This window comes from Trachurus trachurus, assembly GCF_905171665.1.
Source record: "Trachurus trachurus genome assembly, chromosome: 6".
NCBI lineage: Eukaryota > Metazoa > Chordata > Actinopteri > Carangiformes > Carangidae > Trachurus > Trachurus trachurus.
This window is the reverse complement of record NC_139897.1, coordinates 9770427-9788448: the sequence shown is the minus strand read 5'-3', so window position 1 is coordinate 9788448 and position 18022 is coordinate 9770427. Positions and strand designations below refer to the sequence as shown.

The 18022-nt window shown below is 41.5% G+C and overlaps 2 protein-coding genes across 2 annotated transcripts in view; one reads left to right on the top strand and one right to left on the bottom strand.

Annotated features, from left to right (window-relative positions):
- The window catches only part of ppm1h (protein phosphatase, Mg2+/Mn2+ dependent, 1H), a 37197-nt gene extending 32223 nt beyond the window's left edge, over positions 1 to 4974 (top strand). Inside the window, exons 8-10 of the mRNA XM_083974305.1 lie at positions 1825 to 1932; positions 4244 to 4395; positions 4773 to 4974. Coding sequence (XP_083830431.1) covers positions 1825 to 1932; positions 4244 to 4395; positions 4773 to 4920 — 408 coding nt within the window. The 3' untranslated portion in view covers positions 4921 to 4974. The remainder of the gene's footprint in view (positions 1 to 1824; positions 1933 to 4243; positions 4396 to 4772) is intronic.
- An 8044-nt stretch (positions 4975 to 13018) lies between these two features.
- Positions 13019 to 18022, bottom strand: part of mon2 (MON2 homolog, regulator of endosome-to-Golgi trafficking) — a 40210-nt gene continuing 35206 nt past the window's right edge. Inside the window, exons 29-34 of the mRNA XM_083972941.1 lie at positions 16669 to 16859; positions 16516 to 16576; positions 16309 to 16432; positions 15807 to 16014; positions 14221 to 14303; positions 13019 to 13741 (exon numbers count right to left, since the gene is read on the bottom strand). Coding sequence (XP_083829067.1) covers positions 13578 to 13741; positions 14221 to 14303; positions 15807 to 16014; positions 16309 to 16432; positions 16516 to 16576; positions 16669 to 16859 — 831 coding nt within the window. The 3' untranslated portion in view covers positions 13019 to 13577. The remainder of the gene's footprint in view (positions 13742 to 14220; positions 14304 to 15806; positions 16015 to 16308; positions 16433 to 16515; positions 16577 to 16668; positions 16860 to 18022) is intronic.

The window sequence follows — 18022 nt, the reverse complement described above, 5'->3', positions numbered from 1 at the left end:
TTTCCCCTTCTCTGCCGGAGGAGCTTCACCGCCACTTTGAAACGCTCTCCCTCCTCTGTCTCCACTCTCTCTCCCTCCCCGCGCTGCATACTGATCCCAGCTCATACCTACCAGGCCTCGCTTGCCCTCGTACTCCTCTCCCTGTCCTTTTGTGTGCCGCCCTTTTTCGTGCACCATACAGTAAGATTCAATTAGCCCAGTTCCCCGGTCTGGTGCCAGCAGCCATTTTTAGAGGCTGCGGTGGCAATCTGTGCAGACAGAGGGAATCAAAAGGAGTTTCGTACAGCTTACAAATGAGTCTGATGGCTTCCGGGACTCGGGGAACGATCATTAGGCGCTCACAAAACTGGAAGATGCTGACGATGAGCTTGTATTTATTTGCTTAAATGCTGTGCATCCATCCTGATGAAGGGCCCCACTGGGAACAGTCTGCATTCTTCAGTCAAATGTCACCCAGGGACGTGTAATGCAGATTATTCTTTACAGTTATCAAGGATGAAAGTCACATTGTATTTTTAATGACTTCATCCAAGGAGGACTCACAGAGATTCTATACATGCTCTTCACAGTCAAGCACATTTATATACAGTATAGGCTATCCAAAATCTGCTTTATGTCCATTAGAACAGTACTGGGTCAAATTTACATACTCAGAAAACAGGACATACACAACCAGTCAAAAGTTTGGACACATCAATGTTTTTTTCTTTATTTTTATGACTTTCTACATTGTAGAAGACATCAAAACAATGAAGAAACACTAGTAAACACAAGTGTTAAACAAAGCAGACTGTGTTTTATATTTTATAAATGCAGCTTTGCACACTCTTGACCTTCTCTCGTCAGCTTCATGAGGTCGTCACCTGGAACGGTTTTCCAACAGTCTAGAAGGAGTTCCCAGAGGTGCTAAGATTTATTATTTGTCATTGTGCATTTACAACGCAATATTGTTGGAATAAAACCTCCAGATGCAAAAAAGAAGACAGGAAAAAGAAAAAGAAAAGCAAGCTCTTGTTGCCTTCACTCTGCACTCTAACTCATCCTAAACCATCTCAGTTGGGTTTAGGTCAGGTGACAGATAACACACTACATAATTCCTGTCCTAATGTGTTCCTTCATAGTTCTGATGTCTTCAGTATGAATCTACAATAGGCTATAGAAAATCATGGAAATAAAGAAAAAACATTAAATGAGAAGGTGGGTCCAAACCTTTGATTGGTAGTGTAGTGTATCTATCAAAAATACTCTTTGATTTCTTATCAGTCATTGGTTTTTGATTGTGCCCACACAATAACTCCACTTTTCAACCCTACATCACAGTTTTTTATGTGCACAAACAGAGGAACACAACCTGGACATTACCTGATGAAGGTCCCTGTGACCTAAACGTCGTAACCCTTATTAAAACCATATGTAAATGAAGACAGTCTGCTGGAGTTTTCCTCTGTTGTACTTCGTTGGCCATTTGGGTCCTCTCCTACGCACCTGTCTACCTCTGGAGGTGTGCATACGTTTTTAGTGTTTGAAGCTCACCTCTAAATAAAAGCGGTTAATGATAACGTTAGCTTTGCCCTTTAATTCCTCGTGATTCTTGCTCCCTCTGAGATGAGATTGCTGCAACAACCAGACCATTTTCAAGAGTCTCAGAAATTACTTTGAGAACACTGAGTCTTCATCTCCACTTCAAAAAAACCCCCAGCTGAAATGAAGGAAAAGGCTACAAAAAGGATGATGAACGACAAAAATGTTTCATACACGCAAAGTATCCATTAAGACCTCCACTGAGTTTCACATTGTGCATCACACACCTCCGATCTTGTGCAGGCTCGCGTGTTGGCAACCATCGGGGTGACGAGAGGTCTCGGCGACCACAACCTCAAAGTGCATGACTCCAACATCTACATCAAGCCCTTCCTGTCCTGCTGCCCAGAGGTAAGCTCCATCTTCAACTGTATTCTTCATTTCTTATATATATTGATGCTCTCAGTTACATTTTCTCTTTTCACCTTATATATACAGTATAAGGTGGAAAAAGGAAATGTAACTGAGAGCATCAATGTGTTTTATTTACCTCCTGACCTCCTGATAAAATCACATGTACCACAAACTGTACAGTAGGTAACAAAAGCTACAATGCCTTATGGCTGTTCACCATCCACTCTGTGAACTTCATGGTCAACGTGCACATTAATATTCTCCACCAGCCGTCGCTCTCCTATGTCTCCTTTCCTTCCCTGTGTCTACTGCACATGATTGCAGTAGTAATGAAGCCCATGGATTCTCTTGATCTTTAATTCATCGTCCTACGAGTTCAGTCATAGTTCAACTTCAGCTTTTTGATCTTGGATTTCTTTTCCAGTTTCCTCTCTGAGTTCACTGAAGTCTCTATTGTAGCAGACAGATCATAAACACGTTATTGGTTATGTGCACAACATGTCAAACCTGAGCATCCAGGTCCTATGTAAAGAAATCACGTATGTAGCGAAGGTAGCAGAGAAGCCATGCTGGGTTTGTGAAAAGACATTTCTGCTAAGATCTCAGCTTGGAAATACTGAATGCTCGCAGGGTATAGGCTACGGAAAGCTCAGAAAATAGCTGACCTTGACATTTGAAGTCATCCGATCATACTCACAAGATCAAACATGGATGTTGAATGAAAAAAAATCTAATGTTGCGGCCATGACCCATCATCCAGAGAGATTTTGTTTCTGTTGAAAGGTGTTTTGAAATTGATTCAGGGGACTACTGCCTCTTTCATGGGCTGATAATCTTGCGCCTTTTCTTTTTCGCGAATCTGAACTTCAATCAAAAGGTTTTACGACTACATGGAGGCTCATGAGCTGTGCAGAGGTCATTCTCATTCCTTTACACTGTGTTTTCTGTGCAGTATGTTGGTGTGTCTGTTGTGAACAGGCAGCTCTTCCATGAAGCTAAAGCTAGCTATGTTTTGTGTTATTTAATTTATATATTTTTGCAGAGACAGTATTTCAGAGGAGGCTTTTATTTAACCATAGTAATTTAAGTGTTTGGGTTGCCACAGTAACATGGCATCTCTTTGTTTAAATCTTTTCACATCACTTGCTTTCAGAAAACAAAGATATGCGGGGAAGAGGTGATATGAAAATTGGGCTAAAATGCTCAGATCACTTAGGTTAAGACAAATTGTTTTCTCACTCACCTCTAATGAAATCGACCAAAGGTGCAAGGAACCGATTGTTTTAGCTGAGGTTATTTATTACTGGATTAAATATTACTGGATTATTTATCTGCGATTGTCTTGGTCAGAACAATCATAAGACCTCTCCAATGCTAAATTGCAAAGCTTCTTCAGGGCTGCTGAACGGTGCATCAGGAGCAGTGCAGTGGATTTCACAACAGGAAGTTGTTGTAACTCGATTATACATGGTTCGTTGTGCTCTAGTCTTGGTCAGAAAATGCATAATACCCTCACAATGCTTCACTGTGAAAATTGTTTGAAAATGAAAATGTTTTGAACTTTACCACTTAACCCACTCAAAAGAAATTGCTAGTGCTACAATGCTAAGCTAATTCCTGCAGCACTATCATCCTTCATGCTCAGCATATATTTGAGCCGTCAGCATACAGGTCCTTCTATATTTACGACGAATGCAAAATATTCCCCTTCAGAATTCATTTCACAAACACCCTGATTTTTTCCCAGCTCTGATGAGCTCCATTTCCAGTGCATTTTGCATTGTGGGAAAATAGCATTTATTATTTTCTGAAAAATGCATTGGAATTAGTGTTTGTGTTCTTTGATTTGTGTATTAAATTAGTCAGTTTCCAATTTTAAACACACAACATGTACTCACCACCTGTTTTTAATTAGTAGCCTATGTTCAGGCCCGGAATAAGCTCTAAGTCTAGTTCTTTGATCACTGTAACTGAAATTCCATTGTATGTATATTTGGACAGAGGCAGAATAGTTGCAGACAAATAAGTGACCAAATATAAAATATATATTCTTTGATTTGGCTGAACTAATTTTAGGATAAATATTACCTTTCATGTGAAGTTTACGCACACACACACACACACACACACACACACACACACACACACACACACACACACACACACACACACACACACACACACACACACACACACACACACACACACACACACACACACACATTCACACATAGGAACTCTTCACAGATCGCAGTGATTCTTAGAAACATGTCTCAGTCTCGCTGCCTTTCCACCCCCTCACCTTCAGGTCAAAGTTTACCCGCTGGCGCAGTGCGAGCACGGAGCCGATGATGTCCTGGTGCTGGGAACCGACGGTCTGTGGGACGTTCTCTCCAACCAGGAAGTAGCTGAAGCAGTCACCTGTTTCCTGGCAAACTGCGACCCCGACGATCAGCACAGGCATGTTCACTCATCGCACAGCTGCCGCCACCAGCCAGGGCTGAACTTCCTCTCACCCCGTCTTATTTGGAGAGGATGAACGGTGTTATCTTGTTGTAATTATGCAAATTTCCAAACATTTAGATAAGCCATTTCTCTGATGTCAAGGAAAAGCTTGTAAGACTATTAATGAGGCGCTCTGACTCTTCCTCTCCTGTGAGCTTAGTTTCACAAGTTCATCTTAACATTACTGATTTTTTTTATTATTTCATCTAGCTGCAGGCAGATGTGCTTAGTCCAATACTGAGCATAATTATTATCAGATTCAACCGTTTATCTAATTGTTTATCACCACACTGAGACTACGCCTTAATCATTTATCACCTCTGTTATGTCAGGTACACAATGGCAGCTCAGGACCTCATTATGAGAGCACGGGGGGTGCTGAAGGACCGCGGCTGGAGGATATCCAACGACAGATTGGGCTCCGGAGACGACATCTCAGTCTACATCATCCCCCTCATGTACGGCAACAAGCAGAATTAGCCGTAAAGCGACACAACTGCAGCCATCACCACCGAAGTATAACCCGGCCTTGAACTCCCAACTTCACCTCTGCAGTTTCCTACATCCCTTGTGCTCTGTTGTTAAAGTGCTTTAGCGTGGACTTCCTCCATAGCTGAGGGATCCATGATGTTTCTGGTCAGAGGTGGGATCTCTGACCAGGTTGTTCCCCCCTACCCAGTGCTCATCTGAGGACAATGTCCTCCCTTCTTTTTGTCTGTTTTTTTTTTTATAGAAAAGAAACTACTGCAGAAACTGAATCTTAAAAAGTTAAACTACTGATTTTTCTTCCCTTACATTCTTCCATGTGTTTTACTGAGGAAGCCATCACAAACTTTGAAGCAATGCAAAAGGTTGAGAGGATTTGCTCTCATGGATGAGATGGTAATATGCATCTCAGGATTGCTGTTAGTGACCAATGCACAATATATAGAAATGTGAAAATGTAAATATTCCCAGGTATAACACATTTGGTAAGTGTGTTTGGTTCAACTCCTGTACAGTGTGTAGAAAAACAAAACAAACAAAAAAAACCTATCCTGAAGACTGATGTCATGTATATATGAATCATTCCTCCTCTGTTCCATGTAGGCTTTCAATGGAGCCTGTTCAGTCATCTGCAATTATTAGTCTGTTGTAGAAAGACAAAAAAACTCATAAGCCTTCTGTAGATAGAACGTCATCCGATTCTCCAAATGCTGCAGCTGATCTGTATTTTATTTTTGTCCCTTGCATTGCAATAATGTTCTCACTAATGAGGAAATGTATGAATCTTACGCAAACAGGAAGAGTCCTGTTCACCTGCTTTCAACATTGCAACACTTAAAAAACAGCCAAGATTTACATTATTTCAGCTATAAGATGGAAAAAAAGTATTTTTGTTGCACTTACTCACCATCAGCCATCTACCTCATCATTTTCTTCCCCTGTCTTTGTCCTCTTTAAAGTGGCTGTTTGCACATTGGCGTCACTCTCAGCTGCTACCTGTGCCACTGTTTAGTTAGATTTCTCACATTTGCCTCCAAAAAAAAAAGTTTTCAGAACATGCACTTATTTTACCTTTGATAAACATCCCTAAGATTTAACTCATCCTTAAGCAGGTGCCTCAAACTGTGAGAATTATATTGTCAACACTAACTTAATGTGTCTCTACAACCAATACCGTTCCCTGATTCAGTGGTTTTTCACACTGTAGCTCATTTTGTTTTGTACTTTCCAGCTTCTAGTAACCGTGCACAGACATCGTATCTTATACTTACCGTACAAGTGGACAAAGCTGGTGAAACATGGAACAGAGTAACTTAATTTAAATGTAAAAATGTAAATATCTTTTTCAGTGGATACTTCTCTCCTTTCTGTAACTGTAAGTGATGTACAACTTACCTAGACAAACTGAAGTCATTTGTACCGTTTTAGAAACAGTGTGAAAAAAAAATTCTCATTTTCCTGCTCTATTAAAAATGACAGTTCCTGATCTTTTCACATTGTTTTCCATGTTACTCTGCTGTGTCACTGGTATAAAGTTGGTGTGCTGACTGTGTAGCAGACAGGAAAACAGCTGAGTTGTGAGTGACAGGTTTGTGAGAGTAAACAGGCATAATGGTCATCTGAGTAAGAGGATTTAGTTTTAGTCCAGATGTTTCACTGCAATTCTGCAAAGAAACTCTGGAGGAACTTGAATGGGGACAAACTCCCCTCCACTCCAGTAACTCTGCAGAATGGCCATCACAAGTCAGACAAACTGTGTCAAGTGAATCCCAAAGCAATATGTGGATGAAGGATGAAGGGTATCAGCTCTCAGAGTAGCCTGATAGAAGATTTCATGGTGGAGGCTGCTGCGAGGGGCCGTAACTCGACACTGAAGCACTAACACCCAGAAGTGATGAAAGACAGCTTGATAACAAAGAGCGAAAAAGTGGAAGAGATGTTCCTCCTTATTTCAGATCTGTCTTGTCGCTTACATTCAATAAGCAAGAATGGTTGTGGAGTAAAAGAAGAGGAATCGTTTTTCTTTTACTTTTAGGTGCAGATTCTGCCAGTATGTCACTCCTACTGAAGTGATGTGAGATCAAATACCTGAAATACCTGGGAACAAAGACGGAAATCAAACCCAGGGTTAAGCTTTCATAATCCATGACAGGGCAGACATACAGTATGAAAAACATACCTTCCATTGTCTCCTGCTGTGAGAGGTAAAGGTGTCTTACACCTGACAATTATTTGTCCTCTTTGTGATATTTCTTTTTCCCTTTGAAGATGTATTGATGGAGTGGGCTACTGCTTGGTTTATTTATATATTCATTTTTTTTTTTTACCATTGTTAATAGGTGGGAACACCAAATGTTGGACATTAGTCATAGTTAGAGAGAAGCAGGTTTCACTGCCACACCTTCAATCTAAACTGTCTAAATCGCATTACCATCACTGTATCAACAGGTGTTGATGGTTATGTGTCAAACATTATCTACTGGAACTCCCAATTTCATTTTTTGTATTATTCTATATTCGTTTTATACAGTAGCTGGTGTCAGCTGGAGCTGTGGCAACAACAGGTTAAGACAGGCCTTTATTCAGGTGCCATCAGTGTCCCAGGAAACAGCGACGCAGCCATGGTTCACTTTATTATTTACACCTGTGGGTTTCCTACTGTGATGTGTTACAACGTGCTGCGAGGAGGGAGATCCTTGTTGTTGATTTGTTTTTATGTCTTTTTATTCCATTATTCATTAAGGCAAATAGAACTAAGCATTTGCCTGCACTGACAGACTTACTGTTGGAGGCTGGGGAGGTTCTCGTCCACACACAGGTGTCAGTGAACTAACCAGTGAGGTTTGTGTCGCTTGTTTTTGACTGAAATGACCTATTTCTACTTAAAAAAAAAAAAATCTCTTTGTTGAGTCTTATATATAACATTTTCCATCTTCTTCCTTATTTTAGTTAAGTGTAAACTTTTTTAAGATTAAAAAAAAAAAGTTAAGTAGGTGGACCAAACACATACAGTGGAAATGAATAGCAGAGGATAATACTGTAAAGACGAACCATGTCAACAACCAATCAACAGGTGGAGATACAAGCATGTAAAACCTACACACTAATCTACTGTGTATCTTTACACACTCGGAGAATGGAGATGTGTAGTAGGAGTGTCAAACTCATGGTTCCTCTGCAGGAGCTGGAGGGCCATCTGGTCCCCACAGGCCAGCGCCGCATCCTCCTCCACTCAGGCAAGCACTGATCTGGCACTACACTCCTACTCTCCACACGTGTGTGTGTGTGGTCCAGATTGGATGACGGCAATGATGACACAGTCGATCCTGTGGGTGGCTTGTTTTTCCAAGGTCACAGCACTCCCACCCCACCCGTGGATAGATCTGGGGGAGATGCTGAATGGGCTTGCAGCGGATACTCATCTCCTGTGCCGGAGAGGTGACGCTGTTTCTCACTGCAGTGCAACATGGGATATCTGAGGCCACAGCCCTAAAGCCTCCTGCCAGAGGAGGATTAAGTGAAGAGATGCTGATCTTTCAGATTGTTTTTATGACTTGTGTTTCCTCCAGTTTTCCAAATAGGGCTGTGACTCAGTTTTTCTGCCAATCACTTAAAACATAAAAATACTCACATCTGAGAAGAGAGTACCAGACCATGTTGTGTTACTTAATACTAAAAATGATTAATTGATCAATGCTGATTTGTCAATTTTAAAATTAGGGCTGCAATAATAGGCAATCAATCAACTATTTGAAATTAATCCATAATTGAAAACTGATTAATAGTTGAAATCATTTCTTCTTCTGTATTTCTGGGTGTTGCCCATGTTCTGTATTCTTTATACAGCTAACATTTAATCAACTGCAAAAATAATAGGCAGATTAATTAACATTAATCAGATATATCAGATCAGATGTTTTCACAGTCAACTCCACTAATCATTTCATCACCAATCCTACACTTGCTGCATTACAGAGGCAGTGTGTTAAGGTATTTAGTAAACACAGAGTACACACACACACACACACACACGAGAGTGGACCGTCCTGTCAGGACAAAGGTGCGGCTGCTTCGGCAGTGCAGCTGCGATACCTCACATGAGCGGGCAGATTTTCCACAGGGGGCTTTAATTTACTGCTTTAGGGCTCCGGCTGCCTCAAGTATGATTTATCTGCGGCCCAGCTCAAATGAGAGCTCTGACACAAGATGGATGAGGAGGACGTGGGCTGCCTCTGCACTGCTCACTGGTCCATAGGCTGCCTCTCTGTACCGTCACTATGTGATAGATGATGTTTGGTTTTACCCTGGAGGCTGGATTACGTGTATTTCTTACACTTATTTGAATATATTTAAGGCAGACCTGTAGACTGCTACTCAACAGGCTTGACACACACCTACAGGTTCCCTCTGTGGGTTGTTTACGAGTCGGATTGTTCTGCAAAGATACTCGTTTTAACCTTAACGTTTTCTCTACGATGAGTAGCTGGAGTAGAATGTATTGTGTAATGTCAGGGCAGATGCTAGTGGGAGGAACTGTAGTCCAGTATGAACAGAAGTCTGCCTGACACACCATCATGTGTGAACTCATAAATATTTCATGGGAGTATCCTTGGAAGGTCAAACGCAGGATTCAATCTTCAGTCAGTCAGTGAATGAGCGGCATGCTCTCCTCTCAGGCTATGGGGTGGTGGGGTGGGGGGGGTCTGAACTCAAGACTGCAGCCCCTGCACGGTTTCATCGACCCAGTGCTGCCTTGGCCCCTACAGCCAATCCGAGCTCATTACCCATTCCGGTCCCCACCCCCCATCACGAGACCATTGACTGACCATACTAATGTGATACAGAGCAGCCAGATGCTGCTGGGCACCAGAGGGAGGATTTCAAAGGTTAACTCACAACGCATGACCCACATCAGCGCTGTGCTCCCAGACCTGGGGGTTAAGTCATGTGCTGTGTCTGTGTGCAGCACAGAGTTCAAATACTGAAGCACACACCACCCAGATTTAGCATAATAATCAGATTATTTGGTGAATAGTGCCAACAGCGCTGCACAGATTTATGTCTGAGCTGAGCTCTGCCCTGCATAGAAGAGAGAGAGGTGTTTAGATGCAGGAGCAAACACACACACACACATTATCTGCCCCAGTGTCTGATGGTATGCGGCTTTATTAACAAAGAAGGGAAAGCCATAAAGCCAGATTGAGTGCATCAGAGCAGATGTATTGTAGGATACCTCTGTGGGCAGCGGGAGCCACGTCACTCCTCTCCTCATAGCAACAGTACTTGACCTACATGCTTTCTATACAGCCCACTCCGCCTGGGGGGCTGGAAAACTATGCAAATCCATAGTTACGACCTGCTCGTGTATTTCAAAAATGTGCACACCAAATTATTAAAAAACTTGCATATTAAAAAGGAACCGTCTACCACATGCAAGAACCTCCTTCCTCCTGCGAAGAAGAAAAAAAAAAAAAAAAAAAAAAAAAAAAGGCATCGTGGTAGGCTACCAGTTACAATTAAATGCACGTTAATGAAGCTGAATCTCATTAGGTCTGTGTGAAATCAAAACTGCATACAACAGAAGTGCCTTTTTCCCGCACAGTCATTCACTATTTTATTAGATGATACATGATACAGTTCTGAGACGGTTTCAGCTCCAAAATGCAACAATGCGACCACAAGCCATTGTCCGTTTAAAAAGCAGTACATGTTTAAAAAAAAAAAAGATATATATATATATATAGGCAAGACGGTGGCTAGATGCAACACTGGCGGCGTGTATTACCTGGAAAAACCGTTTAACAGCGTTGAGAGCATAGGCTTTTTTTTTCTCTCCCTCCTCGCGCGGCTGAAGTGAAGGCACCAGCACTAGCAAGGCAGTAGCTTGCGCAGTCATCTCCATAGCGGGCAGTGTCACAACCCAACCAACAGCACAAACTACTACCTCAGCCAGTACGTGGTCAAATGCGAGAGAAAGGCGAAGAACAGCATATTAATCTTGAAAATAAAAAAGCAGGAAAAATACGTGTTTCTCGTGGAGCTCAAAAAAGAAAAGCAGCAGCAGCAGCACCGTCTCGACCACAGCAGCGACATTCCCATGCAGCCGGAGATGGACCGTCCTCTCTCTCCCGTGTCGCTGCTCCTCTGTGCAGACTTGAAATAAGAGGGAAACCCCGCCCAAGCAGACCTGCTCCCTCCGCTCGCCTCCTCCTCCTCCTCCTCCTCCGCCTCCTCTGCCTCCTCCCTCTTCTACAGTGCAAACCCCAAAACGGTCCTTTCCCCTCATATGACCTACTGACAGGGTTGGGCACGTTACTTTTAAAAAGTAATTGTTACAGTTACAAGTTACTTTCCCCGAAATAACTGAGTGAGTCAGTAACTCAATTATAAAAGCAACTAGTTACCAGGAAAAGTAACTATTGGGTTTAACACATTGGGGTGACATATTTGACACCCTCAAATGTCAAATTACTTGGACTCACCCCCCTTGCCACGGTTTATCTGGAACTATTCCTCCGCACAGGCCCCGCGATGCGCGTTGGTTAGTTCCAGATAAACAGCTTTCTTCCGACTAGTTGATAGACTGAATAAAAGTGTTTCTTACGGGTGAGTAAGTAACGGCGCATTTTATTGTCAGTAACGGTACCGGCGTTAACAGGAGAAACCTTTTTCTTTTCTTTTTTTATTAGGCTAGGCTACTCGAAAACTAATAATTTTATAACGCCGTTCTTACCACCACTGCCTACTGAATGGTCCTACACTAGGGCTCGGGGGGCTCCAGGGGACATTAAGAGGAAGCCCGTGGGTCCCTGAAGGCTGGCGTCATTGATGTAGCTATAAGCACAGAGCACATGGTGCTTTCTGTTTCTGGAGTTTACAGTAGGTAAAGGAGATGGGACTCTGAGACTTAAGTGTAGTGTTTTAAATGTCCTCAAACTCAGTAAAGATAACAATAAAGATGCACCTCCATAATGTCATTACACTGTTCAATTTGAATGAACATATCTGACCATACAGTATATTGATATGGTAATAATATGGTTCGCTCATAACATGTACTGTATCTGTTTTGTCGGACCTATACTTTTTCTTTATGTTTTGTTTGAAAAATAACTCAAAGGGATATTCATCTATCAAACATTGGATTTTTTAAATGCAGTCTCAAAGATGAGTATGTTTCCTTGATCAGCCTGACACATTAGTAGAACTGGCTTGTTTCTCAGTCAGTCTCACTAATGCACATGTAAAGGGCTGCACATTCTTCACAAGGGGAGCTGTTCAGTTACTGGACCAGGTCCACTCGTGCAACAGTGACCCACAGGACAAGAGAGTGGAGCCCATCAACAGAGAACCTCTCTATTTCCTGTTAGTGCAATTGTATGGAAATCGGCCTCGATTTATCTAGAGAGCACTCACAAGATAGTACACAGTGAATCACAGAGAGAATATTAAAGACTCATCTCTATTACAGGGAATTTTGTCATTGTTTCACTTGCACTCTGCTTATTCTAAGTGGCTGTGGTGTGTTATGTCACAGATACTTACAAAAGGGTATTTTACGACAATTTATGAGCTGCAGAAATCTAATCAGATGCAACTACGTACACCTCCATTTACTCTGAACTATCTTGCGAGCGGCGCCTATACAACCGGTTCTGGCAGGACATTTTTCTTATTCCTGAAATTCTCTTGTAGAAACAGCAGCAGTTGTGATCAGTGGACTTTGTTCTGAGGTTTGAAACATGAGTTTGAATTTTAATCGAGCAAGAGCGGAGCCAGTGGGTCAGTCTACTCTGAGGGACCGCATCCTGGATAAAGACTGCATCAAAAAAAAAAAAAAAAATCATTAAAATGATTCAAGTGAATCTAAACAAAGCTGAACCAGGAAGTAGATGTATTATAATGGCTTTATGTCTATGGTGGTGACCTTTTAACAAGGTCACATGTCTTTAAATAAACAGGGGATAATGCAGGGACATTGTAGCTGATAAAAAATTATTAATGTTATAAGTAGTTTTTTTTTTTTTTTTTTTTAAGATTATAAGTGGTTATTGTAAGAAAACTGAGCACACTCACAGCACAGAGCTGATTGTAGAATTGTCCCATTTATTTTATACAGACAAGTACATCCCTTCTCAGATGGCTGGCTAAAGATGACATGGAATGTTACAGTAAGATTTGTTTTCTTGCATAAAATCCTCACTGCTGAAAATGTTGCAAAAGTCTAAATGTTAATTTTTAAGATCATTAAAGCCCCAGTTTCTGCCTCTTTTTTTTTTTTTATATATATATATTTTTTTTAATATCATCAACACTATCACCACACACCCAGAGGCAACACTGCAATTTTTTTTTTTAGATCTCTGTAGTTAACACAAGAGTGCAGCCAGTCTGTATGAGAATGGAGAGGGGCAGAGGCAATATCAGCTCACATGAGAAGCATACGATGATGCGTATGAAGGTCAGGGTCATAGATGGGCTCCGAGCGGGCCTTGGATCTCTGTTCACCGTGGGTTGCTTCATGTCACCGTAGATGGGTCTCACATGGAGTTCATGTCCGTGTGCTTGTGGAGCACATGGGTCAAGAAGACACATTCAAGACTTCTTCATAATAATAATAAAAAAAACCATTGAGCTCAGAGCGAACCTGGTCAGGACTCTCCGTTTTGGACTCTGGAGACGGGTGGCTGCATAAAGTCTTTGAAGGGCCCGAGGGCCTCTTTCAGGGCTGAGCTCACTTCAGACGAAGAGCAAGTAATGCACTCTACCAGTGTGGGGTACAGGGCAATCACCTGAGCCCATGTGTTGCCATCCACTGCAGGCGGTAAACAAAAGAATTGCAGAAGAAGAGGAGGAAGAAAAAAAAACAGAAAGGATGATTGAGGATGGGAGGGAGAGGAAGAAAGAGAATATAAACTGTAACAGAGGGCAATCATAGAAATAATTTCCACCATAAAATTCCCACAGGCATATGGAAATTAGTTTTGTTCTGAATAAAGGGCACTGTAATGCAAACATTGTGAAGGGCACTTCAAAAACGTAATTTCACTTGTTTCACTTCAATCCATTGCTGTACAAAAAATAAATCACTCCTTTTAATTGACCTTGCTGGAAACAAACATTTCTACAGAGATTAGAGATGAAACTCATGTGAAAAATGGTCCCAACTGTACTCTGACACATTTATCTGGAATGAATAGATGATAGATATCGTGGCATTATTGTATTTTTCCCCCCCCATTATGCCTGCTCTTTCCAAGATCTATTTAATCCTTGACACAGTTTGATACTTACCGTTTTCTGGCTGCGTCTTTTTAAGCGAGTCCATCAAAGTGCTGATAGCTTTCAAGACAAAGATAATCTCTGTCACTTGTTGCCTAAAATGAAAAAGACAAAAGACCTTCATTAGGTATTATGAGATACAGAACAGAAAACATGAAGATGCTACAATTGTGGGACAAGAAAATAAGGAACACACCCTGTGAAATGTAAAATGATGAACTCGTCCACGACAGAATAAATTAACAGTAAAGGAGGTTTTCTTGCCAGGAATGAGTGGTTGTGTCAGTCCCTTGTCACCGTCTTTCTTGTACAGTAGGCTATAATATGCCATCTGAGCAGGGCTACGACTACAGGTCTAAATGGGCACTACATTTGCTGCTGGAACATCTACAGCTACCTGGTTAGCATGCTAACACTCTTCAGGAGAAGAAGAGGTGTTATACAGCCAACAGTTAACATTGCTGTCACCATGGAGACAGCTGTTGGTGGAATGATGCTGTGTCACCATGGAGACAGCTGTTGGTGGAATGATGCTGTTTCTTCCAGATTGTTAAGTTAACAGCTGGTGATGCTAATGCTATCTATATGTAGCACAGCAAAACCTAGAAATAGGTCCTTTAATCAAACAGACCAACACATACAGAGATTCACAGAGCTGTGAAAATGGTGACTGAAGGTCTGAAGGACTTCCTATTATAGCAACCAACCAAACTTCATTTTCTCTTCCTGATACAACATATTGTTAGCAAAATATTACACTATGTCCATGGTAACATAGGATGTTTTTGATAAGCACATAGCTCAAAATACAAAATGGACTCATTCAGAAAAGCCAATGTCTATTTAGCATGTCAAAGATGAAGCACTTGTTTTGTTCATGTACCAATATAGTGTGATTAAATAAAAATGAAAACTCCTTCTGTCCACATTAAGATCTAACTGGTGTGTACAAGTCATTAGATCGATGTGAATTCAGTACAGCAACACATACAGTAATACTATGTTACCAATCTCTATTAAAAAAATCTCACTTGATATTTGCTTTTTGCACTCATTTTGCTCTTCAGTCAGTTAAGTTTTCTTTACATGCTCTGGTAATCCTTCCCACCCATGACAACGGTTAAAAATATTGATTGTCTGTATTCAAGCAAATTTTCCATTTGATTATTTTTGAGTGTACTCTGATTATCCAAAATTTCTCAACTTCCTCACTGTCCCATTTTCTGTAGTAATGGTTAAATTTCCCTATGGACACCATTTAACTTCCATCCTGTTTAGAAAAAGTGCTGCAGAAAGAGGAGTTACACCCAACACTAAAGCACAGTGTGTGAAACTGGATAAGTACAGTGGGTTTGTATTGTTTACAAGAGAGAAATGGAACAATGATGGATGGAGCTGGGGTGGTCTGGGTTTTCCATATTGCAATATCTCAGTGGTTAAATCATGGGGCTGTCAACAGAGTTTAGTTTGGGACTGAATTCCTGATGGAGACACATGTCCAAAGACATGGAAACAAAAACAATGTTAAAACAAACGAACAAGTGTTTTTGCAGGTGCGTCATGTTGCACTGTATTCACAAGTGAGTGGATCATTGTACCTGGGCAAGGGGCAGCGTCCACTCAACCTCTCATCCTCTACATAGCGCCGGAGAACGTCCTGTGACCTCTTGAGGAGAACTGAAAGTGCCATACGAGAGATGTATCCCTCCTGTGGGGTGGACACCTTGTTGCTGAAGGAAAACTGCAGCAGCGTCTCGAAACACACTTTGGAAAACTCCTCCCTCATCCGCACATCGATCTCTGCCTCTGTTGAAAGACATCCATTTTACATTTTCCAGTATTTAGCAGATGCCACTCTCTTGAGTGATTTACAGCACAATGAGTGTACAGAAGGGGTTTTACTGTCTTGCTCAACACATGAAGGGTTTGACAGGAGCCATTGTTGCTGGTGAACCACAGGGAGCGCTTTTGCAACAATGCCTGACTACAGTGAGATTCCTCCGACAATTTTAAGCAGCTCTTGGCCACCCTGCTGTCGCATTAATGGCTGAAATGCAAGTTAGCTGTACAAACATAGCTGCCGCAGTATTCAAATCTTACCTGTGAATGATGGGGACTGTGAGTGAATGGAGCCTTTATTGAGCATAGCCATGATCTGGCCAACAAAGTCTTTGGGGATGAAATTGGCAAACGGTAAAATCTCTGTGCTGATCAGCTGGACCACCTAAAATGAGGAGGACGCAGCAGTGAAGAGGGAGAACTCAGAGAACCTTGTTGACAGAGTTAATGGAAGGAACAGGTATTTACCTCTACATCAACAGCTTCATTCTTCTGAAACTCCTGAATGGACAGGTTATCTGGTGGTGTGCTACGAAAAGAAAACACCCAAGACAATGAGCTGTCAAATCAGATTTGTAGATATGTACTGGTGATGATGTGGCTTTTATATTCTGTATATACCTTTTGGTAAAGAGAAAGTCTTCAAAGGCGTTGGCCAGCTCTGGCCACATGGTGTCGAACTTCCCGGATGAGGCGTGCTGCCGTGCAACTGGCAGTCCGATGGACAGCCCCTTAAGCAGAGATGAAACGGCGAGCTTCCAGGTGCTCTCCGACGGACAAGCATATTTCAAACCCAAGGGCATCCTTAAAGTCTGGAGGAGGATGAATAAAGGAAGAGACAGCAATAGAAACTGATTGTGAGACAGAACACAGAAGATCTACCTGGAGTAACCTTTCACCCTCTTGTATTATACTGAAATGTAGAGACTCAAATTTAGAGATCAAAGTATTTGAAGATGTTTCTATACCAGGCAGAGGTGACATCCACTTCAAGTTTCATTCTACAAAACAGAAAATGTAATAGGCCATCTTTTTGACCAAGTCCTCTTTTTCAGAGAACAGCTGGGTTCCCCACGGCTGAGGTTTTACAAGTATTGCTTTCTTGTTTTGGAGACAAAAAAAGGGGTGGGAGCAAGATTTGGCTGTCTGCAGGGAACCTTCATAATAGTTCCCTGGCAGATGAATTCTCCTCTGTTTAGGGTTTCCTATGAACACACTATGGGAAAAGAGCAGTTAAACGCAGGTGTCAGAAACTGAGAAGACTAACAATATATTTTGGTTTTTGACAGTATGCTTTAAAAAAGGTTTAGGAATTTTCACTGTGTTGGCCATCAACTACTCGTCTGCTCCACAATAGTTTCCCAGAGGCTGACTGACACCGACACATTCCCAAGACAAACAGAATGAACTAGTGATTTCAACGTATGCCACATGTTTTATATCCAAAGCTTCCCTTACTTTCAGAGGGTAACTCACTCACAATACTTTTAACAATAAATCAGTGTTGAAATGACCACACTGTGTGTGGTGGAACTCCTTCCTTTATTCATTCACTCACAATATTAATTTTGGCCTTTCTCTCACTCAGTCATGGTTACTTTGTCCCAGCACCTTGGAGGAGGCAGAACTGAACCGAACATTACTCACTGACATTATTTCTACAGTACTTCTTAACTGTGTGTTTAAACCATCAGAACCCAACAATCTATAAACAGCAATTACATTAACTTGAGGTTGATATGATACATAGCAAACAAACACAAATACTAATTAACAGACGCTGAGTTATAGTCATGTTTGTGGGAATCCAATTAATATAAGTTTAATATTCACCATCCTATTCACTTTTGGACTTTTGCTTCACACAACGTCCTTGAGGAAATACTCCATTATGTTCACCAGCTACTGCAGTAGCTAACTTTGCTTGTGTGTGTGTGTGTGTGTGTGTATGTTTACATACAGAAAGAGAGAGAAA